General features: G+C 41.9%; 1 protein-coding gene across 1 annotated transcript in view; it reads left to right on the forward strand.

The window, feature by feature from the left end:
* si:ch211-197n1.2 (EF-hand calcium-binding domain-containing protein 6) overlaps positions 1-17139 on the forward strand; it is an 85771-nt gene extending 68632 nt beyond the window's left edge. Inside the window, exons 13-18 of the mRNA XM_020516759.2 lie at positions 81-195; positions 1272-1396; positions 1605-1848; positions 3330-3502; positions 14513-14669; positions 16119-17139. Coding sequence (XP_020372348.2) covers positions 81-195; positions 1272-1396; positions 1605-1848; positions 3330-3502; positions 14513-14669; positions 16119-16376 — 1072 coding nt within the window. The 3' untranslated portion in view covers positions 16377-17139. The remainder of the gene's footprint in view (positions 1-80; positions 196-1271; positions 1397-1604; positions 1849-3329; positions 3503-14512; positions 14670-16118) is intronic.
* Positions 17140-26752: the final 9613 nt, after the last annotated feature.

A 26752-nucleotide genomic window follows, 5' to 3' on the forward strand; every position in this document is an offset into this window, starting at 1 on the left:
CCATTAGCCAGAGACAATGGAAGATTCTGTGTGTGTTTTTTGCAGTTGTGAATAATAGTTAATACATCCACTTTGGACAGGAAAGGAGTTTCTAGCATTTTTGACGAGAAGATATCAAGGCCTAAAGGATTTCATGAGAAAGTGTCATCCAACCAGCTGGATGAAGACAGGAGAAGTGGTAGAACTCCAGATCAGGTATAGTTTTAATGTCATTTCATATGGGGGATGAATTTAAAGGGCGACATCTTGGCAGCCACATCAATGCAGGGGGAGCAGTTTCAGAACGATGCTGCCAGATCATTTAAAACCAACATTGCTGCCTCTGGGCATCTTTAGCTGTGCCAGGATGGTACTGGCAATGGTTGTGTCCAGCAGTGGAGGTTGTTGATTATTAGAAATGAAATGCATGGAGAGCAATTTGGTCACACTGCCAGTGTTGAACAGTTTGCTTGTTGAGGTCAAAACCCAGTAGATGGCTGGAGGCGGCCTTGGCAGATGGTCGGAGGACTAGAATATCACTCCCCCCACTTTTAATTTCCTTTATCCTGGAGACATGGCGCAGATGACTGCAGTGGCGGCTGCTGTACATCCAGTGGAAATGCCCACCATCCTTCATGATGGTCTTGTAGCTGACCACAGTCATGTTCAGAGGACACTTCCATCTTGAGGCCCCCTCACAGTCATTCCCCGACAGCAATGACCACCTCTCCTGGTGGCACAGGCAATCTGCCCTGAGTGTTCCCATTGCTTCCAGCAGCCCCATTCAAATTAAGAATGGTCAATCTGTCCATTGACTGATTCCAAAAGCAGACAGCACCTCACCGAGGCTTTGAGATCGGGAAATGGTCACAGCTCTTAGAAGGTAAGATCCTGCCCGTACAGTTAGAATATTATTTATATATCAATCTTTGTTAAGATTTTCTCACCTGTTTCAAAAATGAAAACATATGAATGCTTGAAGTGCTAACTAGTTAACCGAGATCGCTATCCCTGTTCAAATATTAGTACAATAAATAGAATGCATAATGAGGCCTCAAAATTATCAATAGGGTATTACCTGACAGTTAAGTGATAAACATTGGCGGATTCAAAGTATGCCACACATTTGAGAATAAAACCCCAAATATGTTGCAAAACCTTATGTATATCCTGTTTACAAATACAGGACAGGACTGCATTTACCCAGGCACTTTTCACAGAATGATATTTTGCAAAGTATATTGTTTAACCTAATGGCTTAGCTCTTTTATTTTTCTCTTTGCTCTGTACAGCTCTTCCAGATTATTAAAACACTGTTATGTAACCAGTACCAAGAGGTTGAAAGAGAATTTGAAGAGTTGGATGAAATTAATTCAAGGCGGCTGAACCATGAAACTATGTACCAACTTCTGAAACGGTAACTTGGAATGCATGTGAATTGGGATTAGAGCTGTAGAAATGGATGTATCACACTCCACTATGTTAATAGGGTGACATTCAAAAGGCAGGCAGAGCATTTTAGAGATGTTCGCTGGCCACATGCCTCCATTTAAAATAATGTTGCAGCTTTATTTCTAAAGGTGTCGACCCTGCCTCAGTATATTTTCACTCCTATTCCCTACCAGGTTTGACATTTGCCCAGAAGTAACTCGTGGTGAGATTCGGAGGCTTTGGCAAACGCTGATCACCAACCAGGATAAGACATTGGACTTCCTGGAGTTTGTGAGGCATTTTGGTCACTCTCCTAAATCTGCCTGTTTCCCCAATGCCAAAATCAGCCCTCCGAGAAAAGGAGACTGCGACTTTCGAATGTGCTCAAAAAACCTCAACTGTGCATCTGACATCCTGGTGGACAGTGTTCGTGCCAAAGTGAGAATCTCAGCTTTTGATTCAGTTGCATGCTCCTCCCTTTTTTAAAATCCAGATTAATTGGGTACTTAAAGCTCCTGTGCAACTTTAAACTTTAATAACTTTGTTTCTATCATCTGCACATCTAATCTGTAAATAACAGATTTCAGAAGATTGAGGGGGGATCTTATAGAAACATATAAAATTATGAAGGGAATAGGTAAGATAGAAGTAGAGAGGATGTTTCCACTGGTAGGTGAAGCTAGGACAAAAGGGCATAGCCTCAAGATTAGAGGGAGCAGATTTAGGACTGAATTGAGAAGGAACTTCTTCACCCAGAGGGTTGTTAATTTAAGGAATTCCTTGCCCAGTGAAGTAGTTGACGCTACTTCAGTAAACGTTTTTAAAGATAAGGTAGATTTTTTTTGAACAATAAAGGAATTAAGGGATACGGTGAGAACGCGGGTAAGTGGATCTGAGTCCACGAAAAGATCGGCCATGATCTTATTGAATGGCGGAGCAGGCTCGAAGGGCCGGACGGCCTACTCCTGCTCCTAGTTCTTATGTTCTTATGTTCTAACATATAGTACAACAGCATAATTCACCAAGGACTTTGAATGCTCATGCTGTGATGTTTAGCTGATTGAAAATGATGAGAGTGGGAGAAAAGGTGAACTGATGGAATTGCTGATTCCAAGATAGAGATCATTGCTTGCCTTCATTGCTCATTCCTTTTGAGTATAGGAGTTGGGAAGTCATGTTGAGGTTAAACAGGACATTGGTGAGGCCTCTTCTGGAATACTGTGTCCAATTCTGGTCGCCCAGTTATAGGAAGAATATTATTAAGTTGGAGACAGTTCAGAAGAGATTTACCAGGCTGTTGCTGGGTATGGAAGGCTTGACATAAGAGGAAAGGCTAGATAGGCTGGGATTTTTTTCACTGGAGCGTAGGAAGTTGAGAGGCAACCTTATAGAGGTTTATAAAATAATGAGGGTTACAGATTGGGTTAAGGGTAGTTGTCTTTTCCCTAGGATGGGGGATTGCAAGACTAGGGGACACATTTTTAAGGTGAGAGGAGACATGAGGAGCAAACGTTTTACTCAGAGGCTGGTTTGCATGTGAAGTGAACTTCCTGAGGAAGTGTGGATGTGGATACATTTACAACGTTTAAAAGACATTTGGATAAGTACATGATTAGGAAAGGTTTGGAGGGGTACGTGCCAGGAGCAGTCAGGTAGGACTATTTAGTTTGGGAGTATGTCCAGCATGGACTGGTTGGACTGAAGGGTCTGTTTCCGTGCTGTATGACTCTATGTTGAAATCTTGAAATTTGGGCTGTTTTACATCAAAACTTATCTTGCTTGCATATGCTGCTTACAGTTTGTTTGTAGCATGTGAACATCCAAAGTTTAAATTTGCAAAAGGGTTTATAAATACTTGTACATAATGCAATGTTGCTAAGCCGAGTTGACATTGTTGATTTAACTTTTGCAACTTGCAGGTGGACTACTTGTGGGATGATCTTAGAAAAGAATTTCAGGAGCTTGACCCTTACAGCACTGGCTTTGTCAGCAAAGAAGAGTTTAAAGATATCTTGACTGAATTGTGTATGAATTTGAATGAATATGAATGTGAGATGCTGGCAAAGAAATTCGAAATCAATGGAGATGGCCGGTAAGGTCAACTGTGCTGACTCTCTGAATTGAGGCTCAGAGAGAGGGGGATGCATAGGGACACATTAAAATCTCCTTTTAACATATTTCAGAGCTGAGACGCCTGGGTTTGAGAATGGATTGTTAATTGCCCAGAAAGTTAAACATTACATTGAAACAGCTGACAAGGTTAAGCAAAGTTAGCCTTATAAGAGCCGCACAGACTGGCAGTGATGTGAACAGTGCAGCCAGTTCTCAAGAGTGAAAAAGGTGCAGAAAAACTAATAAATCCAAAATAACATTGGACTACATAAAATTTAACAACACAGAAGAAAGCCTTTTGGCCTAATGTGTTTATGGCCTACAGCAACCTCCTCCCATTCTGTTTAATTTATCTGTCTGTCTTGACATAATTTTTTATTTCTTTCTCCCTCATGCTAATCTAGCATCCCCTTCAGTACATCTGCGATATCCACTTCAACCACTATATGTTCAGTTAATACTAGACTGCCGAACATAGTACATGGTAGTACATGGAAATAGTACAATAGTACATGGAAATTCAGCTACGGAATTTAACGATTTCATGGATGCTTTTCAGATTGAAGTGTGTATATTTTATTCATATCTATGCATTTGTATAGTATTTTAAACTGCTTTACAACCAGTGGAATGTAGTAAACGTTGTCATGTAGAAGATACAGTGGTAGCTCCCACAAATAGCACTGTGGTAATAACTAAATAATGTGTTCTTTCTAAGATGTAGATTGAGGAATAAATATTGGGGAACGCTGCGGACAACTTCCCCACACTTACATAAAATAGTGTAATTGGATCTTGTATAGATTCAAACAAGTGGACATGTAAGGAGCGGAAGTAGAATGTTCAATTCCTCAAGTCTGCTCTGCCATTCAGTAAGAATGTGCCTGATTTGTTTGTGTTTCAAAAATCTACAATTTCATCCACTCCTGACAGCCATTGATTCCATTTCCTAAGAAAAATATATCTTCTCCCCAAAAACATACAATGACCCCATCTCCACTGCTTTCTGAGGCAGAGAGTTCCAAAGTTGCACAACCCTCTGAGCAAAAAGAATTTTCATCTCTGTCCTTAAAAGGACAATCCATTATTTTTAAGTATTGCCTTTTAATTCTAGACTCACCCTCAAGAGGAAACATAATTTCCATGTCCACCTTGTTAAAACCACTCAGGATCCTAGCCACCTCAATCAAGTCACCTCTCAATCTTCTAAACTCCAGTGAAAACAAGTCTATTCTGTCCAACCTTTCCTAATAAGGCAACCTGGTCATCTAGGTATCAATCTAGGAAATGTTGTTTAACTGCCTCCTACACATTTAGATCTCTCCTTAAAGAGAGGCAAATGTGGACCTTAGTGTAATATCATGTCCAAGCCACAGCATAATGTTGCCTCAGTGTCAGCCTTGGTTTTAGCGCTCAAGCTGTGGAATGGGACTGGAACCTTATTATTCCAAAGACAAGTATGGTACAAGTGTCATAGTCATACAACATGGAAACAGACTGTTGAGTCCAAGTAGTTCATGCCAACCATGTTCCCAAACTAAACTAGTCCCACCCGCCTGCATTTGGCCCATATCCCTCCGAACCTTTTCTATTCATGTACTTATCAAAATGTCTTTTAAACATTGTAACTGTACCTGCATCCATCAGTTCCTCTGGCAGTTAATTCCACACACTGACCACTTTCTGTGTAAAAAGCTTGCCACCATTAAATCTTTCTCCTCTCACCTTAAAAATAAGTCCCCACTTTTGGACTTCCCCACCTTTAGGAAAAGACATTTTCTAATCACCTTATCTATGCCCCCCGTGATTTTAATCCTCTATAAGGTCACCCCTCAACCTCCTCTGCTCCCACTGAAAAAGGCACAGCCTATCCAGCCTATTTTTATTACTCAAACCCTCTATTCCCGGCAACATCCTGGGAAATCTTTTCTGAACCCTTTCCAGTTTAATAATATCTTTTCTGTAACAGGGTGACCAGAACTGCACACAGTTCTCCAGAAGAAGCCTCAGTAACATCCTGTACAATCTCAACATGATGCTTCAACTACTAACTGAGCCACAGCTAATATTATAAGGGGCAATGCTTATTTAATTGAACTTACCAAAGTGTAGATGTTTTATGGACACAGTATGTGTGTCTTTGTAAGCAAAGATGTGCCACTAGTTAGGCAGAGGTTGCTGAGAAGCTAAGGTATTGCCGGGTTTGCAAGTGAATTTCTGTCTTTTTCAATGGTTTGTCAATCTTGTTTAAATTCTTTGAGATTGTCTATCACAATTATTGTGGATGCTCTGTTGTTGAGTATGTTAAAGATTGAGATCAAGAGATTGTTTTGATCTCTCAGGGAATCAAGAGATATGGGGAGCAGACAAGAAAGTCGGGATCAGCCATTATCGTGTGGAATGGTAGAGCAGGGTGGAGGAACAGAATTCTGTACTCCAGCTCTGATTTCTTATGTTCATTTATTACCATTCACACTTTCAGCTTCAGTTTAAGGTTTTCAGAGCAATATTCCTTGCATCCTTACATCTGTGTAAAGACTGAAGTTGAGGTCACAGACAAAACAAATATCGAAGGACAAAGCACTTGAGATATTAACTTCTTTTATCTCCACAGATGTTGGCTGACTTGCTGAGTGCTTCAAGTAGTTTCTGCTGTGTTTCGGATTTCCAGCATCTACAGTATTGCTGTTTTTTAAATCCTTGTGGCCTTGCCTCTGTCTTACCATTGATGAATGCAAACTATTTTAAGTCATCTTGTGATCTTATTTGAAAAGGAAATGTTTAATTAGCTAAAAACCAAAAGAACTGCGGATGCTGTAAATCAGGAAAAAAACAGATGTTGCTGGAAAAGCTCAGCAGGTCTGGCAGCATCTATGAAGAGAAAAATCAGAGTTAACATTTCAGGTCCATGCGGAAGGGTCATCAGACCCAAAACATTAACTCTGATTTTCTCTGTTTAATGAGCTAAGCCAGTGGAATTTTAAATGCGCAAGTAAACAGAGGAAAATAGTAAATACTGGATATAAAAAGTAAAAACGCTTTTGAAATACCTGAAATGAAACTTTGGGGCTCTAAGCATCAAGAATGCTTTGGGAAAGGGTCTGTACAGCTCTCTGTCCCCACAAACAATGAAATTATAAATGTACTTTGAAATGTATGAAGGCATTGACAGGATAGGTGCTGAGAGTTTTGTTCTCACTGGCTGTAGAATCTACAACGGGGGGCATGGTGTCAGGAGAAGAGGTTGATCATTTAGGACAGAGATGAGGAGGAGAAGGTTATAATCTTAGGAATTGTCTACCTCAAAGGCCTATGGTTACTATGTCATTGAGTGTATTTAAGGCTAAGATAGGAAAGTGGAACTGAAGTCAAAGATCAATTAAGGAAGTTTGAAGGGAAGAAATGGCCCACACTACCTTTTTGTAATTATAAAGAAATTCACCAATTAAATTTTTAAATTCCGTATTAAAGATAATGTAAATTGATTCACAGTCTAATTATATGCATTATAATGCATATATGCAGCTTTTCTGCATTATTGTCACTCCTTTGTTTGGCTTTAGCTTTCAGCTCAGAATCCCAGATGGATCTACACAACAGGTCAATAAAAATCTGTCACAAGATAGAATTATAGTTTTTGTAATCCCTTAAGGTCTATATGTAAACCTGTCCTCTCTTTTTGGGTGCTGACTTCCTTGCTGTATATTTCCAATATTTTGGATTCCTTATTGAATGTCTAAGATGTCTAAGATTGGGAGATTTCTAAGATTAGGGAAAGGGCGGGAAAATGGACATGAGGATTGTCAGAGCAGCCATGATCCTATTGAACGGCAAAGCAGGCTCGAGGGACCAAATGGCCGATTCATGTTCATATTTCTTATGGTCTAATGGTATTATGTCAAACCACCTCTCCAAATGTTTCAGCCTGCTCCGTCTCCTTGGGAAGTTCTTTGAAATCGTGCATGATATGCTTCTTCTAGAGTTTGAGTTCCAAGGTGGTTGAAAAGTCCAATTTGTGATCTGCAATTTCTGCCACATGTGGGGCAAGTCCTGCTTGAAGGGTTGGGTGGTTGGGTTCTTTTAGAGGCATGTGCAAACCTTCTGATGACTTTGCCTCTGCACGTCCCCAGCGATGTCTTTTGATGTTGACATTCTGAACAAGCCTTCTACATTTGAGTTGGTCAAAAGCTAGGACCTCCCATGATTCAGCTGAGTATTTGACTACATCAGGGATACTTTAAGGACATCTCTAAAGCATCATTGTTGTCTCCATGAGATGTCTGACCCAGCAGAGCTTGTTTTGGTAATTAGTGCATTGATACTGGACATGCTGGCCTGGAAGAGAGTGCTGATGTGGGACTGCCTTTCTTGCCACTGCATTCTCAGTAATTTATAAGGGACTGGTGGTGGTTCTTCTCCATTGTTTTGAGGTGCCCACTGCAAATTGTCTAAGTCTCTGCTGCATAGGGGAGCATGGGGATCCCTGCTGCCTGGTAAACCATGACCTTAGTCTTAGGTTTGATATCCTGGTCCTCAAATACTCTTCCTCAGTTGGTTGAAGGTTGAGGCATATTTGAGGCAATGATAAATTTTGTAAGCTATGGCCGCTTTTGTTGAGAGGGACTCTCAGGTGCAGTAAATGGTCCACATTTCTCAGGATCTCGTTGTTAATCTTAGTCAGCAGGAAGAGTGATTTTGGAACTGGTTACAAAAGGACCTTAGTTTCCTGGGATGTTTATGAAAGGCCCATTTTCTCATATGCTTCAGAGAAACTGTCAATAATGTCCTGGAATTCGGTCTCTGAGTGAGAACATATGCATGTGATCCGACCACTGCAACTCCACACTTGGGGATAATTTGCTGGAGATGAGATGCAGTATTGCAGCAAGGGAAATGGAGAAGAGAGTCAGTGCAATGATGCCACTGAGATGAATTCTAGTTTTCACTGAGTGGTGGTTACCTTGATGAGAGTCACAGTTTGCATGCGATTGTAGAATAGGTAGAATCATAGAATCCCTATAATATGGAAGCAGGTCATTCAGGCCATAGAGTCTACACCACCCCTCCAAACAGCATCTCACCCAGACCCCCTCACCTTACCCCTGTATCTCTGCATTTCCCATGACAAACCCACCTAGCTTGCACATCCCTGGACTCTATGGGCAATTTAGCATGGCCAATCCACCTAAAACTGCATATCTTTGCACTGGAAAAGGAAACCAGAGCACCTGGAGGAAACCCATGCAGACATGGAGTGAATGTGCAAACTCCACACAGAAGCTGCTGAAGGCTGGAATCGAACCCAGGTCCCTGACGCTATGAATCAGCACTGAGCCACTGTGCCACCCATTGTGAGGATGGTCGCACATTTCTGAGGGAGACCAAATCGGAGGAGGGTACTCCATAAACCAGAACCAAGGCCTTTTAAGAGGTCGCAAAGTCCATGTGCAACACTTGATGCCGTTGCCTACATTTTTCTTGAATTTGCCACGCAGTGAAAGTCTGCCTCTCGATGGGTGGAAATTGCATTGAGTCTGGAAGGAGTTCCTCACTTCCTGGGAGGGAGCAGTTGAGGATGATGTTTGCAATGAGCTTCCCTAATGGCAGGTAGCAGGAAGACTCCTTGGTAGTTACTGTCTTCCTTCTTGAATGTAGTTACAATCACCACATCCCTGATTCCTGCAACATCACCTTCTCTTCTGATTGAGGTAGGTGTCAGGACGACCAGGAATACATGTCTACATGATGAAAACTCTTGGGATGTAGTAAGAAAGGACAAAGAAAATATAGGGCTGAACCTTTTTTTGGCCAAGTGTCGGCTTCATTGAGTTTTATGGAGGGTTCTCTCTGCAAGCAAATTATTTCACTGCATCTTACCGAACATTATTTTTTCTTTATTCATTCATGGGATGAGGGCATCGCTGACTAGGCAGCATTTATTGCCAGTCCCTAATTGCGCAGAGGGCAGTTCAGAGTCAACCACATTGCTGTGGGTCTAGAGTCACATGTAGACCAGACCAGGTAAGGATGGCAGTTTCCTTCCCTAAAGGTCATTAGTGAACCAGATGGGTTTTTCCAACAATTGACAATGGATTCATGGTCATCATTAGATTCTTAATTCCAGATATTTTATTGAATTCAAATTCCAGCATCTGCCATGGGGGGATTCAAACCTGGGTCCCCAGATTGTTACCTAGGTCACTGGATTAATAATCCAGCAATAATACCACTAGGCCATCGCCTCTCCGACTCATGACTCATTAACTACCTACTCTGTCCCCATGTCACCCTCTCATCTGATTCTAGCTCCATCCTACCTCTCACTGTAGCCAGATCAACTTGCCACTGTTGGGATACCTCAGAATGGACTGGCATTCCTGGCACCGGTGCCATTTTTGATAGGTCACTGTGCTCCCAGACAAGCACTGTCAATGTGGAGCTGCCCTGCATGGTGCCTGACACACGCGCACAATATAAGATGTTGACCATAAGATATAGGAGCAGAAATAGGCCTTTTAGCCCATCGCGTCTGCTCCACCATTTGATTTTGGCTGATATGTTTCTCAAATCCATTCTCCTGCTTTCTCCCCATAACCCTTGATTTTCTTACTAATGAAGAACCTATCAATCTCTGTCTTAAATATACTCAATGGCTCAATGACTCAATGACATGGTAAAGAAGGAAAAATTGGCACCCTGCTTTGCACCCGTTTATTTGGAGATCCTGCCGGATGGGATGGTGCAGAGATGGGAAATCCTCTCACCAGGACCAGCAGTGGAGGCCGTGATGCCAGACCATGCTGCTCTGGTCTGAGTTTGCCACCTGGGTCAGTGCAGTCTCAGCCGACCTTGGAAGAACACACAGCAACATAGGGAGAAGGTCAATAAGCTTCTCAACTCTGCCATTTTAAGAACCACCATATTCTCATACTCACTATATCATTGTGACCACACCCACCTCTCACTAAGGCTGAAGTTCTACCACTCTCACTGGTGCCTTCGTTCACTGGCTGTCACTGACCCCAACCTGGACTTGACCAGCATGCCCTCTGTGCTACCTATTCACTCCCTCGGGGAACCTCCCCAGCTGCATAGCACGTAACATGTGCCATTCACTTTCATCTCCCTTAATACATGTCTCTCTCGCTCTCTGTCTCACTTGTTCTCTATCTCGCTCACTCTCTCGCTCCAGGAGGAAAATAGCCTGCAGTCGTGCACCAAGCGTCAGGATGGGTAGTGGGCTGCCTGGCATTTGTCTCTGCACTTCTTATGAGAAAAGGATCCTGACACTAACTGCCCTGAGTGGCTTACTGACCATTTCCAAGCTCCTGGAGGCTGCCCTTGACTTATTGCGCTGAGGCCTGCCCTCTAACAAAATGCTTATTCCCCCTTTGACTTGACTGACAAATGCTGACAACCATGTCAAGCTTCCTGGCTTTGTTCAGTGCCAAAGAGCTAAATACTGTGAGCCTGGTAACTCTGACTGAGGGGAAAGACGATAAAAAGGCAAGGCAAGGCAGGGGTGCTGAGGGCATCCAAATAGGCCCAATGTGAGTGAATGAGTGCCAAGAGAGCAAGCGAGCAGCCTGAAGGTGCAGCCTGGTCCAGTTCATCAGCTGGATGCGTGGGGCTAAGTGCAAAGTGTGCATGCTGTGGCATTACAGTGATTGAAGTGCAGAAGCATTCTGCATGTGGATCAGAAATGGTGTCATGATTCCTAAAGGCTGACACATAGCAAATGGTAATGTTCGTGATGTGAGTGTGTGTGGGCAGTGCTCATGGAACATGTCCTGAAATATTGGTGCCTGATGTCCATCATAAATCTCCTTTGCAGCTAGAGGCAAACTGAAGTTACCAGGTACTGCAAATTTTTGGTGTCCAGTTTGCTTGAAGCAAGTGTTATGATAGAAAGCTGCATATAATAAGGTTGTTAACAAGCAATAATCTCCCTTAATAGGCAATTCATCGGTGCCTCATAAGAATCTTGCATCACCACCCAGAATGCAGTTAAGGCATAGAGCAAGGCCTGCTGAAGTTTGCCTTGATACTGAAGTCAGGAAAAAGAAGCAAGAACCTATGTAGTGCCCTTCACTTTCTCAGTACATTCAAAGTGCTTTACAGCCAATTAAGTGAATAACTTAAGTCTCTCAAAGTACTCTATTGCTATCAACTATATTTGAACATTAGTATTTTATGTAGGCAGTTTTATAGCATCAAGAAATAGGTTTTAAACCAACTACTAGGGGCAGGAATTGGCATGTGGCTGTCCTATCCAATGTTTTGGGGTCAGTTTTGTTCACTTGGCCCAGCTGGCTGGTTTGCGATTCAGGGTGACACCAACAATATGGGTTCAATTCTCACACCAGCTGAGGTTGTCATCTTAGGATTCTCCTTCTTGGATACACGATTGGCTGACTGGCAAAAGCAGAGTGGGAATAAAGGTGTCTTTTTTAGGATGGCAGCCAGTAACATTTAGAGTTCCACAGGGGTCAGGCTTAGGATCACAACTGTTCACATTATATGTTAACGATCTGGGTAAAGGAACTGAGGGCATTGTTGTTACATTTGCAGATGATATAAAGATAGATGGAGGGGCAGGTAGTGTTGAGGAAGTGCGAAGGCTGCAGAAAGACTTGGACAGGCTAGGAGAGTGGGCAAAGAAGTGGCAGGTGGAATACAATGTGGGAAAGTGTGAGTTTGTGCACTTTGGTAGAAAGCTTACGGCCATAGACTATTTTCTAAATTGTGAAAGGTTTTGGAAATGCGAAGCACAAAGGGACTTGGGAGTCCTAGTTCAGGATTCTCTTAAGGTTAACATGCAGGTTCATTTGGCAGTTAGGAAGGTAAATGCATTCATTTCAAGAGGGCTAGAATGCAAGAGCAAAGATGTAATGCTTAGGGTATATAGGCTCTGATCAGACCGCGTTTGGAATATTCTGAGCGGTTTTGGGCCCATGTCTAGGGAAGGATGTGCTGCCATTGGACGGGGTCCAGAGGAGGTTTACAAAAATGATCCTGAGAATGAAGGAGTGGTTGAAGACTCAGGGTCTGTACTCAGTAGAGTTTAGAAAGATGAGGGGGGATCTCATTGAAACAGACAATATTGAGAGGCCTGGATACAGTGGACATGGAGAGGATGTTTCCACTCGTAGGAGAGACTAGGATTTGGAGGCACAGGCTCAGAGCAAAAGGATGACTCTTTAGAACTGAGATGAGGGGGAATTTCTTCAGCCAGAGGGTGATGAATTTGTGGAACTCATTGCTGCAATGGGCTATGGAGGCCAAGTCACTGAGTGTATTTAAGACAGAGATAGATGCCTCTTGGTTGGTAAGGGAATCAAAGGTTATGGGGACAAGGCAGAAGGAAGGGGTTGAGAAACAAGTTAGCCATGATTAAATGGTGGAGCAGACTCGATGGGCTGAATGGCCTAATTTTGCTCCTATGTCTTCTGGTCTTATAATTTTGGATCTCTAGGATGAAATAGGAACCGGTGATGAACTGTATCCGATTGGCTTAATGGCACAATTATGTAATAATTCCAATCTGAAACAAATACACAGTGAGACAAGCAGATCCAAGTTAAACCATTGGCTGTCCTTAGTTCTTTAGTTTGGAAAAGGATTACTCAGTGTATCCATCAAAAACCAAACTCCATAGTACAGAAATGCCAAATCACTTATCACGTTAAAAAAGAACAGTAGCGTGTATCATTGCAGCAACTCACCCCACCTCCTTCAACAGCGCCTTCCAAACCCATGGTCTGTGCCACCTCAGAAGACAAGTGCAAAGATACATTGGATCACCATTGCCAGCTGGTTTCCCTCCAAGCTATACATCCTTGGAACTATATCACTCCTCCTTCACTATCATTGGGTTAAAATCCTGGAACTGTCTCTCTAACAGTGCTGTGGGTGTACTTACAGCTATTATAATCTGATCCCAGACAAGATTCCCAAAGTTATATCAAGTTCCCAGGTGAGGATGAATGAACAAATTTTACAGTTTATTTTTGGTTCATTCGGTTAGTCGCAACAAGTTCAATTGACAAAAGATTCTTTCCTTTGTAGATATCTTTCTCCCTGGCCAAATGATTTTTTTTTAAAAGGCAACAGTTTAACCAGGCTTTCTTCAGTTAACGATGGAGTGAGTTTTAGTTAGTAAATGCGAGAACAAACAACAACTCACAGATTAGGGATGAAAAGTGAGGACAAAAGAAAAGTTAAAAGATATATGGATCAGTTTCTGTGGGTGGTTTGTGAAGAGTGCTGATATTTGAGCAGTCGATTTTGGGATTCTTGTTTGACAGTCAGTTGAAATCCTTTCATCATGTTTCCCCTTGACAGTGGTTGCTGTCAGCACTCAGGGCAGGAGTATTCTTCTTCTGGCCTGTTTGTTTTTGGGGCTAGCTGATTCATAATGCTGAGAGAAAGAGAGTCCTTTACTTGCAATACAGGGAAGACTAGAGTGTGGCTCTTCGACTTAGACATTCATAGCACATTAGCACTGAACCCAGAGTATCACATATGATTACCTAAGTCTACTGGTGCACATGAGCACCTTAGCACAGTGTTGCATCTTCTTCCACTGGTACACACAAATCATGTACTTCAGAATTTCTACATCGTCATGACATGATTTTCCAAATCCCAATTTTACTCACTTCAGTACTTTCAAATCCAATCACTGACTGAAGTGATTGAATTCAAACCCGCCCCCCACCCTCCCCCCAACACCAACCCCCCCCACCATCTTTAGAGACAACCATTATGAGAGGCAAAGAAACATCTTTAGATTCAAGTGTACCAATAGTGAATAGTGCAGGTGAACAGTGTATTATAAATCCAGTCAAACACGAGTTGTTGTTTCCATCATTTTGAAATCAACTATGGAAATAAAATTATTTACTTGGAGTTTAAAATGTGAGATTAGCTTTACTGTAAATGTAAACTGTCTCTCAGCTGCTGATTCTCTTCTTAATTTGGCCACCAGGGTTTATTATGTGGACTTCTTGAAGCCATTTGCAATGCGCAGGCAACAATGGCGGGGGGGAAGCAACATGCTGGCAGTCCTGCAGCATCCTAATACTCACTTTACTGATCATCAAGGAACAGGGCTGGACAACATCACAACGAGGCTCCGAAAAAAGGTAATGACACAAGTTACAGAGAGTTACAATCTCCTCCTTGTTTTCAAATCCCTCCATGTCCTCACCACTTCTCTAAGCCCCTCCAACCCTTCGAGAGGTTTGAATTTATCTTATTCTGGTTTCTCAACTATCTTCAGATGCCTCATCAATGATCTTCCTTCCAAAGTTAGGTTAGAAATAGGGATGCTTGTTGATGATTGCACAATGTTCAGCACCACTTGTGACTCGTCACATACTGTAGTAGCGTGTCTATATGGAGCTAGAGCTGGGTAACATCCAGACTTGAGCTGAAAAGTGGCATTAACATTTGTGCCACACAAACAGAAGCCGATGATTATCTCCAATAAGTGGTTTCAGCTCACCCCACCTTTTGTGAGAGCAGAAAGGGATGAACAATAAATGCTGGCCTAGCCAGCAATGCCCACATCCTGTGAATGAATTAAAAAAGCAAGAGAAAGTCTAACCATTTCCCATTATTATTCAATGTATTGCCATTGCTGAATCTCCCTCTATCAACAGCCTAGGGCGATCTTTGACTGAAAACTGAACTGGAATAGTCATATAAATATTGTGGCTACAAGAAAAATTGAGAAGCTAGGAATTCTGTAGTGAGTAACTCCCCAAAGGCCATTCCCTAAGCTACAAAACACAAGTCAGGAGAGCTTTCAACCTGTCCAGATGAATGCAGAGTCAACAACACTCAAGAAGCTCAACACCATCCAGAACAAAACAGCCCTCTTGGCTGGCACACATCTACCACCTTAAATATTCACTCCCTCCGCAGTGGCAGCTGTGCAGACTTTATACAGGATGCACTGCAGCAACTTGCCAGGTGTCCTTCAGAACACCTTCCAAATCGCTGTAACACCTATCACCTACAAAAACAAGGGCAGTAGATGCAAGGGAATACGACTGCAAGTTCCCCATCATGCTAAATATCATCCTAACTTGGAACTATAGTACTGCTCCCTGGGTCAAAATTCTAGAACTCCTAACAGTGCTGCATGTTTATCAATGCATACCACATGACTGCAGCAGTTCAAGAAGGCAGCTCACCACCACTTTCTCAAGAACAAAAGAACGGGGAGTAATGTCAGCACAGCCAGTGGTATCCACACTCTACAAATGATTGTCTCACAATTGGCAACTCTGCTTTTAACCATCAAGTACCTACACTGTGAACTTCTGTCCCTGAACTTCACCAATTCTCCCTGTTTTTCTTCCTTTAAAATTCTCCATTAAAGCTGGTTTTTTTTTATAACTTTAAGGGATGTGACCATTGCTGGCCTGCTTAACATTTATTGTCCACTCTTAAGTGCCCTTCAGAATTGGAGCCCCTCTACCAGGGTTGTGGTCATGTCGGTTAGAAACCATTATAGTAATACAGCAATACAGACGTCTATATAGGATAACAAAATTTAAATATTTATCTTCACCTGTACTCCACAGTTAAAAGGAGAGTGGAAATCCTTACGCAGAGCCTTTAAGAAGTTGGACAACACCAGCAGTGGTTACTTATCTCTGCCAGAGTTTCGTGCTGTGCTCAAACTCTGTGACCTGCTCCTGAATGAGGATGAAGTGTATCACGTCATGTCAAAATTTGACGAAAACATGGAAGGCAAAATCAACTACAAAAAGTTCCTGGAGGAGACCTACAAAAAAGAGAGAAGTCGTGCAGGAAACAAAGATTCTAACTGCAACGAATAAATGTGAAGACTTAGCTGAGTGATGGCAAGAAAAATAACTCTTGGCCTATTCTGTATTGAATGATCATCTCCATGGAGCAGCCTCTGTCTCAGCTCCATGTTCTTAATAGTCTATGAATTAACACTGATTTCACCTTCATAACTGCTCAAGACCTTACAATGATAAACAGCTCAATGTCTCTGAAGTTTCCAAAGCCTCTCCTTTTTTTCCTTAATCCAATTCTAATCACTTTGCTTTGGGGTGAGACATTGATGTGGGAAAGAGCATGTTCAGATCAATAGCCTCAGTGACTAAGATGATAAAAGGCAAGAAAGAACTTGTGTCTTTCACAACCTCAAGACATCCCAAAGCATTTCACAGTGAATGAAGTACTTTAGAAATTTAATCACTGTTGTAATGTAGGAAACACCCATTGGATTTGCACATAGCAAGATCCAACATATGCCTTTGAACAGATAATCTGTTTAAATTGAATTTGTTGAGATCTCCTCAAATCACAAGTGCAATTTTACAAAATTTGGTTTTGATTTTTCCCTAATAAAGTTAATGTTCCCATTTAGGCTATCATAAAATTCAGCCTTAGATACAGTATGAGTGTTTTATGACAAGCAAGTTGGTTTACATCTCTCGGACGATATATATTTTTTATTTTGATATTGGGCAGAGGGTTTGAACTAAGTCAAAGGTAAATCCACTCCAGATCCAAACTGTTGGTTCATAAACTTACATCAATCATATGTTAGAAATATGACAAGAAAACCAGAAGATCCATTGATATATGTTACTGTTATAGGAATTCCTAATCAGTATCTTTGCTAGTTGAATATGCAATATTTTAGATTTTAAATAAAGTAGCATTTATTTAACTGTTTGCACTTTCTTCTGTAACGACATTAACTTCATCTCTTAGGGAGCAAAGAATTTTCAGTGTAGAGTAATAGCAACTATAAGTTGTGTTCATTACAGAATTATCATCGGTGATAATCCCAGGTTGTGTTTATTACACAATGCTCAGGGACAGCAACCCTTGGTTCTGTTCATTAGTTTGGTCATCCACAAAAAAAAAGACATGGAGTTGTAGTTTGAAGAGAAGTTTCCTTATCAACAGATTCCTGAAATGGTAATGCACAGGTTTGAAATTGCCACTAATTGGGGGCATTACACTCAATACCTTTACAATGCCTTTTGTCCATTGATGGCTTTTGTCTCTTCCCTCCACATTTTCCAGTTTTTTTTTATAATGAGACGTATTTTGGTTGTGTACATGGATAAAAACGTAAGGATTTAGGAAATAGAAGTAGGGCATTTTCTCCTCATAAGCCTGTCCAATAACATCAGGGTTTTTTATTCATTCAGGGATATGGCTGTACTGGCTGGACCAGCACTTATTGCCCATAGTGCAGGTAAGAGTCGACCACATTGCTGTGGGTCTGGAGTCACATGTAGGCCAGCCCAGGTAAGGACAGCAGATTTCCTTCCCTGAAAGACATGAGTGAACCAGATGTGTTTTATCAACAATGCATTCATGGTCATTGTTTGACTTCTAATTCCAGACTTTTAATCGAATCCAATTTCCACCATCTACCTTGGCAGGATTCAAACGTGTGTCCCTAAATCATTAACATTCTAGCAATAATACTACTAGGCCATTGGCTCTTCTGCAATAATCAGCGATCTGTGCTGATCTTTTGCCTCAATGACTTCTTCCTGCAGTAGGCCTATATTCTTTGCTCCTCTTTGTCTTGAATATACCCAATGATTGAAAATGCATAGTTCTGTGCATCAAAAAACATTCATGATTCACATCCATGTGTGAAGAAATTCCTTCTAGTCTCAGACCTAAATAGCTAACCCTGTTTTGAAAATGTGACCCCTTGTTTTAGACTCCCTGGCCACCTGAAACATCATCCAATATCAATTCCATCAGTACTCTTAAGAACTTTCTGTTTCAATGAAATTGTGTTCATTCTTGTACATTTTCAGAAATGTGAGATTTGTCTACTTAGTCATTGGGTTAACTCCTCATTCCCAGAAAGCACTCTAAGATTTAGGTAAATAGACTAAAACTGTATACAGTTCTCCAGTTGTAGTTTCACCAAGGTTTCTTTGTAACTGTAGTTAAAATGTTGACTTTTATACCCTGATCCCTTTATTACAAAAGCTAACATGCCATTTGCTGATCATGTACATGAATCATGTACATGAATCCCTTTGAAAGTCAACACTTCCGAGGCTCTCACCAATGAAAAAATATTCTTCCTTTATATTTTTCCTTCCAAAATGATAACTTCATGCTTCTCCACATTGCTGACATTGCAAGAACATTGTAATACAATGTTCTTGCTCACTTACTTAATCTATCTGTATACCTTTGCTGCCTCCATTTTCTCCAAACTGCTTACTTTTCTATCTAACGTGGTATTGTTAGCAAACTTAGATACCTTACACTTGATCTAAGTAATTGATATATAGCACAAATAGCTAAAGCTCAGACACTGATTCTTAAGATAACCCAGCTTTGCAGCCTGACAACCGAAAATTTTTCCTATTCTGTTTTCTGATTTTTTTTTCATAGAATCCCTGCAGAGCAGAAACAGGCCATTTGGCCCAACAAGTCCACACTGACTCTTTGAAGAGTATCCCTCCCACCTAGACTCACCGCCTATAACCTATCCCTGTAATCCTGTATTTCCTTTATTCATTAATTGGACAAGGGCATTGCTCTTAGGTAGCATTTATTGCCCATCCCTACTTGCCCAGAGGGCAGCTCAGAGTCAACCACATTGTTGAGGTTCTGGAGTCACACGTAGGCCAGACCATATAGGGATGGCAGTTTCCTTCCCTAAAGGGCATTAGTGAACCAGATGGGTTTTTTTTCCTGACAATTGACAATGGATTCATGGTCATCATTAGACTCTTAATTCCAGATATTTTATTGAATCTGCCATGGTGGGATTTGAACCTGGGTCCTCAGAATGTTAGCTGGGTCTCTGGGTTAACAGTCCAGTGATAATACCACTCGGCCATCACCTCCCATAGCAAATCCACTTAACCTACACATCCCTGGACACTATGGACAATTTAGCATGGCCAATCCACCTAACTTGCACATCTTTGGACTGTGGGAGGAAACTGGAGCACTCAGAGGAAACCCTCGCAGACACAAAGAGAATGTGCAAACTCCACAAAGACAGTAGCCCGCGGCTGGAATTGAACCCATGTCCCTTGCGCTGTGAGGCAGTAGTGCTAAGCACTGGGCCACTGTGCTGCCCCTAGTAAATAATCCCCTAATAACCCAGGAAGTCCTAATTTTGGGTAAAAACCTGTTGCATTGCTCCTTTATGGAATTCTGCTTGAAAAATCAAACACACAACGTCCACTTATTGCCTCTTTTCCACCCTGCTAGTTACAACCTCAAAAAGACATATCAAACACGCTTTCCCTTTCATAATTTCATGTTGACTTTGCCTAATTATATTATGATTTTCTAAGTGCCCCCATTACCACAACTCTAATAATAGATTCTAATAGTTTGCTTGCCACTAATGCCAACTAACTGACCTGTAGTTCCCTCTTTCTCTTTCTTTCTCCTTTCTTCAATAGAATGATTTTGCTTGCCACAACTTCATGGGGTCTATTCTAGAGTCCACAGAATTCTGAAAGACTAAAACTACACATCCATCATCTCTGAAACTACCTGTTTCAAAACCATAAACAACAAATCATCAGGGCTAATAATTAACCTCATTGAGGAAGATCATGTGAGACCAGGTATTGCACTTCAGGTACTGCAGTGTAACGTTCCATAGTGGGATCTCCAACTCTGCAAATATTGCAACATCCTGCAATATTCAACACTCTGATATCCAGCACTGCAATATTCAATATCACTTTATTCAATGTCATAATATTTCACCATATATTCAACATTGTAATATCTCACATTGACATCCAACACAGTAACACTATTATAGCCACCATTGTAAGATCCAGGAATGGGACATTCAGCATAACAATATCCAGCACTCCAATTCAAAACACTAATATTCCACAACATAATATCCAACAGAATAGTTTGCAATGCTGTAACATCCAAAATTCATATGGTGCTATGCAATCCAGCACTATCATACCCAACATTACAATTTCCAGCGCTATTGATATCTATGGATGTAATATCTCACACGGTGATATTCGGCACTATAATATAAAACATTCTGATCTCTGGCCATATAATATCTTGCAATGGACAATTCAGCACTGTGATATCCAGCAGGGTAACTTTTGACACTGTAACATCTAAAACTTTCATGTTGGGTAATGTGTTATCCAACACTATAATTTGAACCACTGTACTACCCTGTACTGTGATATTCAACACTACAATGTCTAACACCATAAAATCCACCACTAATATCCACCAGTGTGAAATTTGGCAGTCCAGTATTTACCACAAATATTCAGCTTTGCAACATCCAACATTATAATATCTCCAGTACGGTAATATTGAATACTGACTGCAGTGTCTCGTATTGCGATATCCCCCAGTGGAATGTTCAGCAATCTGACACTTAGTACAGTGATATCGAACAATCTAACACTGTAATACCTTACACTGTGATATTCACTATTGAATATCCAACACGACAACAGTGAACTTTTAAAAAATTGTGAAATCTAATTTCAATGTGTCATATTCAATTTTACATGAAATTGGGTGAAAATATTGATTACAGTAAACAAGAATTCCCAATTTATAGCAGCAAAATATTCATAACCTTTGCCAAAACCAAGAAGAAAGAAAAACCGAAAGAACTGCGGATGCTCCAAATCAGGAACAAAAACAGAAGTTGCTGGAGAAGCTCAGCAGATCTGGTAGCATCTGTGCAGAAAAATCAGAGTTAACGTTTCGGGCCGGGTGACTAGACCCGCTGAGCTTTTCCAGCAACTTCGGTTTTTATTCCAAAAGGAAAGAAACTTTTTTTTCCCCTCCATTTCACTACAAGTGGCCTTTGCTGGAATAATTAGACTTTAGTAGAATCATCGCCTTACGCATTTCCCTTGGAGGAATTCTCTTGATACTGCAGCCTTGTCATTACACCTGTAGCCAATACTTCTCCTTCCCTGTCAAGATAAATGCCACTGTCAAATTGTGACTGTTCTATATTTCGTTTCCAATCTCCCTTTCCTTATATGTAAGAGTGCATCTGAAAAATGTATCAAATCAGCGCTATCTTTCTGCTTTTACATTGTCTAAGTATGAGCATCTGTTTATTGGGTAAAATTTGAATTTCCTCTGAGTATCTATAGGCTGGGTTTGTTTGATAACATAGCCCTCGCTCCTTGTTGCCTCTTTCTCCCCATTTCTCAGGACTGGTCCCAAAGTTTGTTAGCCCGTGAAAGACCTTGCTTAATATCAGGCAAACGGCTGAAAGTGTCTTGATCACACGGTCTCTCATTTCTGTTCTGTAGCTGATGACCTAAATAGGAGAAAGTCGTCTTTCCCTGGTGTTGTTGGATTTCCCATGCGTTTGTGCACCCATGTGTTGTCACCTGGGAAACAAAAGGGGATGCTGGATCTCCTCCGAGGACAGAGAGGAGCTCCTCTCTTCTGCTTAATCCGCTAAACAGAAATCTTGAAACAGCAAAGGAGAGAAACAACAGCTTGTATTTATATAGCACCTTTACATAAGGGGGAGTCGGTTGAAGGTGCTCCACAGAGTATGAGGAGGTGCACTGATCTCTGTGAAGTAGGGGAAAGAGCAGATATCCAGTGATGCATCATTCGGAAGCGTTTACTCAACAATGTATTTTACGTGTGGCTTTCAACGGAAGACAATCAGCGAAATCCACGATTAGGATTTTAGCGCGTCACATCATAACGGGACCCAGATAAGGAGGGGAGAGGTGACCTTTGGAAATGAGACAGTCACAAGATCCCATGCCATAAGCGGGGCCACCTCCTCCTGCCTTGTCACCTCTCACAAACACGTTCACGGTGCCTGGACTTAGATTTCCGCTTCAATAGAGATGTCAACTCTTTAAAAGCCAACCGGTGACTTTTTTTTGGAGGTGGGGGAGGAGGGTTGAAGTTCGGGCTGAAGGTTAAATGAAATTTGCAGCAAGCCGTTCAAGGTTTATGGCAAATGAAAGAGGCGAGCGCCCTGTCTCTATTATTGCATTACCTCCTCTCTCACACACACACGCACACGCAGGCAAATCCCTTACATTCCGCCTGCCCGCGAGAAGGGGAGAAAAGTCCGATTGGATTGTTTTTGAAGCAGTTGAGAAGTTTCGATGTGACTCCTGCCCTCCCTATCCCGCGCACTCACCTCAATCGCCGAACCGATCTGATAGCATCTCTATAGAGTACGCGGATCTTAAGCCAAGCCCGAGCCAAGTAAACGGGAACCTTGTGTCAATCCGGGGGATGACATTTGCCTGTAAATCCTACATATACTGACTGACAAAGAGGTCACTGGCTCTTTGTGGCTGAACAAAAAAAAAGAAGGCAAATAAAGAAGGAGACTGTCTTTTGCTGAAAGCATTGTTTGAGGAACACGTAAACCTCTAGATAGCTACAATCTGCACCAACTCTGCTCCTTATGTGGTGCACTGGAGCTGCTCAACAGATTAACGTGTCCATGCGTTAGTTTGCAGCTGACACCTGCACAGCAGACTACAATAGTTGTTCGAATGTCTGTTTATGTCTGTAAGTGTTTTTTTTTACAATATTTGTGTGTGTGGCTGGAACACGCCGACCTGTTTGCTTAGTGTACGCCTGGACGCACAAGTGAGCTCTGTATTAAGGAAGGGACCTGGGGATTGAGAGCTCACCCTCCCGGCCAGCCGTGCATGTGGAACTTCGGGCTCCAGCAGCCAAACCCAGCTAAATGTCTCTTTCCTTTTGTTTCTTCAGGACACAGAGGGAGCCTTTGATTTAATGGAGACGATTATATTTATTCTCGCCCACTCAAGGGTGAAGCGCAAGGAAGCGGGGAATGTCCCTTTTCACAGATTTTACAATGGAGCACCTCCCAGTCAAAATAAAAGAAAGATAGAGATAGGACGGCGAGTGTTCTGCTGAGGCTTTCTTAGACACCGGAGCTATACAACTTACTTTCTTTTAAGAAAATGTGGCGAAGAAGCAGAAATGAATTCGTTCTTTGTGTGAGTGGACAGAAACACATTTGATCACAATCTGGTTTGAGAGTCTCTACTGTACTGCGTTGAGCAAAATCGTTCTTGTTTGGAAAAACACAACTTATTCACCACCTCGACTTTGGCAAATTGGTACTTTGGGTCGAGTTATTAAACAAATCTTTTATCCTGGCTGTGTCTTTTTCTTTGTAGCGCTTCTGATAGAAGGGCAGACACCATGTGATACCCTTCTGTCAAGAGAGGAATTTGGTAACACCTTTTATTAAAGCAACATTAACAATTGTGTAACGTAACAATTGTCTACGTGAAAATATTGTCCTACTGGCGATCCTTGTAAATAATCCTTTATTAATCGCCGCCAAACTGGGTTTTTGGTCCTTGGTTGCAGTGGGGTAGTTGTAGTTTGATCGTGGAGAAAAGCTTGGAATCAGAAACGTCACAAAGATCTATTTCTGACTGATAAAGAGACAGGACTAGCTTTGGGAAATTCTTGGCAACACAAGGCTTCCTTTTTCTGAGAGCTCAGCCATCTGTTGGTTTCTGCTGCCAGTGGGACCCGCGTCCTCGGGACATTAGCCTGAACTTCGGGTTTACTAGTTCATGACGCGAGTAACATATCAGGTTCACATCCCATCAGTACAACGAGTGGAATTTATATTCAACTAATAACGCTAGAATTTAAGTGTGGGCACTAAATTATCACCTTTTTGTTTTAGAAAAGTCAGGCCCTGTAGGAAAGGCAATACGCCGTCCTGACCTGACCTAGGCCGCATGTGACTCCAGACTCACACCATTATGGTTGACTCCTAACTGCACTCTGATTTGGCCTGGCGAGCAATTCAGTTTAAGTGAAATTAGGGATGGGCAACAGGTACCTTGTCTGGGACAAAAACAAAGTTGTTGGAAAAGCTCAGCAGGTCTGGCAGCATCTGTGGAGGAGAAAACAGAGTTAACGTTTCGGGTCCGGTGACCCTTCCTCAGAAGTGAGGAAGGGAGCTAATCAGTTCTGAGGAAGGGTCACCGGACTCAAAACGTTAACTCTGTTCTCTCCTCCACAGATACTGCCAGACCGGCTGAGCTTTTCCAGCAACTTTGTTTTTGTTCCTGATTTACAGCATCTGCAGTTCTTTTGGTTTTTACCTTGTCTGGGACACCCACCTAAATGCATTTCTCCCTTACTTCAAAGGTTGGAGTTGATTAGCTCAGTTTACTAAGAGTGTTGTGTGGAATCAGCACAAAGAGCAGAGGTTCACCCCCTACACTGACTGAGGTAGCTCCTGGGACTTGCTTTCTCACCTTGCGCCATTGTGATATCATAGCCTAAGCCATGTTTAGCAGCCTTTGGTGAATGGTAACAAATGAAAAAAAAAGCAGAAAAAACAGCCATTAATGGCAATTCACTGTGGCTGAAAATTTATCCAGAGGTCTCTCCACCTTGCCACTAGGGTGACTTGAAAAGAGTGAGTGGGGTATCCACACTAATCCCTCCTCCACTATGAATAAATAGTTAAAATAACAAGTTGAAAAGGTGTAACCTTTAAATTCATTTACAGCTTGAACATAAACAATGAAGAATTTACCAGGAGAACTTCAATGGTTGCAAGGCATTCTGAGGTGTCCAGTGATCATGGGAAGTTTTATAAATGTCAGTCTTTACATTCTTTGTTTCCTCAGTGCTTTGATTCAGTCATGGTCAAGTATTTATTGCTCATTCCTAGTTGCCCTTAAGAAGGTCATTGTGAGCTGCCTCCTTCAACTGCCGCAGTCCATTTGGTGTGGATATACTCACAATGCCATTAAAGGAAGGAATGTTCTACAGTCAGCAGAAGAAAGATGGGCTAGGTGAAATCCTTCTATGATGTATGTGACAGTGATTACAGTAGTCATATTATTTATCATCCATCCTGTAGCACATCATATATAATAATTCCTACAATGTGGAAACAGGCTCTTTGGCCCAACAAGTCCACACTGACCCTCAGAGAATCCTACCCAGACCCATCCCCCTGTAACCCACCTAATCTACACATCCCTGAATGCTACAGTCAATTTAGCATGGCCCATCCATCTAACCTGCACAATTTTGGAGTGTGGGAGGAAACCAGAGCACCCGGAGGAAACCCACGCAGACACGGGGAGAATGTGCAAACTCCACACAGACAGTCGCTTGAGGGTGGAATTGAACCCGGGTCCCTGGCGCTGTGAGACAGCAGTGCTAACCACTGAGCCACTGAGCCACTGTGCCACCCCCTGAAGGACATCAGAAGGAAGATTATAAGCAAATGTGTTTTTAGAAAGTATTTTTAAATTTGATTTCATTGTCCTTTAAAGAAGTGCATTCCAGATCATAAGAACTCCTTGAGTCAACAAAAACCTGTTCATCTCTCATTCCGATATTCTTTTCGCCAATTACCATAATCTGTGTCACTTCAGTGCAGTCTCCTAAAATTGAAACACCTTCTGCCTATGTACTCTACCAAAATCCCTCATAATTATGGCATTGTGTTTTTATCCTAATGTGGTTAGGGATCTTGCATGCGCTGCCTGACAGTGTGGTGGAAGTAGATTCAATCATGACCTCTAAAAGGGAATTGAATAATTGTGTAATTAAAACATTTTGCAGTCTCAGGGAAGCATATGCAAATGCAGCTAGCAAGGCTTCTTGCAGAGTTATCCTATAGAAGGCTGGTACAGACATGAAGGGCTGAATGCCCTATATTTTTTATTTGATCATGGGATTTTGGGCATTGCTGGCTGGGTCAGCATTTATGGCCTGTCCCTAGGCTCTCTTGAGAAGGTAGTGGTGAGCTACTGCACTCATTTGGCTTAGGTAGTCCAACAATACTGCTAGGGAGGGAGTTCCAGGATTTTACCCATCGGCACTGAAGGAAGGGGGCTATATTTCCAAGTCAAGATGGTGAGTTTCTTGGAGAAGATCTTGCATGTGATGGTGTTCCTCTGATAGTAGTGCTCACAGATATGGAAGATGCTGTCTAAGGAGCATTGATGAATTTCTGCATTCCACCTTATAGATGGACTTATTGCTGCCAATGACCATTGGTGGAGGAGGGATTAAATATTAGTGTTTCAGAGATAGTACGAACTGCAGATGCTGGAGAATCTGAGATACCAAGGTGTAGAGCTGGATGAACACAGCAGGCCAAGCAGCATCAGAGGAGCAGGAAGGCTGACTTTTCGGGCCTAGACCCTTCTTC

Source organism: Rhincodon typus, chromosome 3 (assembly GCF_021869965.1).
Source record: "Rhincodon typus isolate 14 chromosome 3, sRhiTyp1.1, whole genome shotgun sequence".
Classification (NCBI taxonomy): Eukaryota; Metazoa; Chordata; class Chondrichthyes; order Orectolobiformes; family Rhincodontidae; genus Rhincodon; species Rhincodon typus.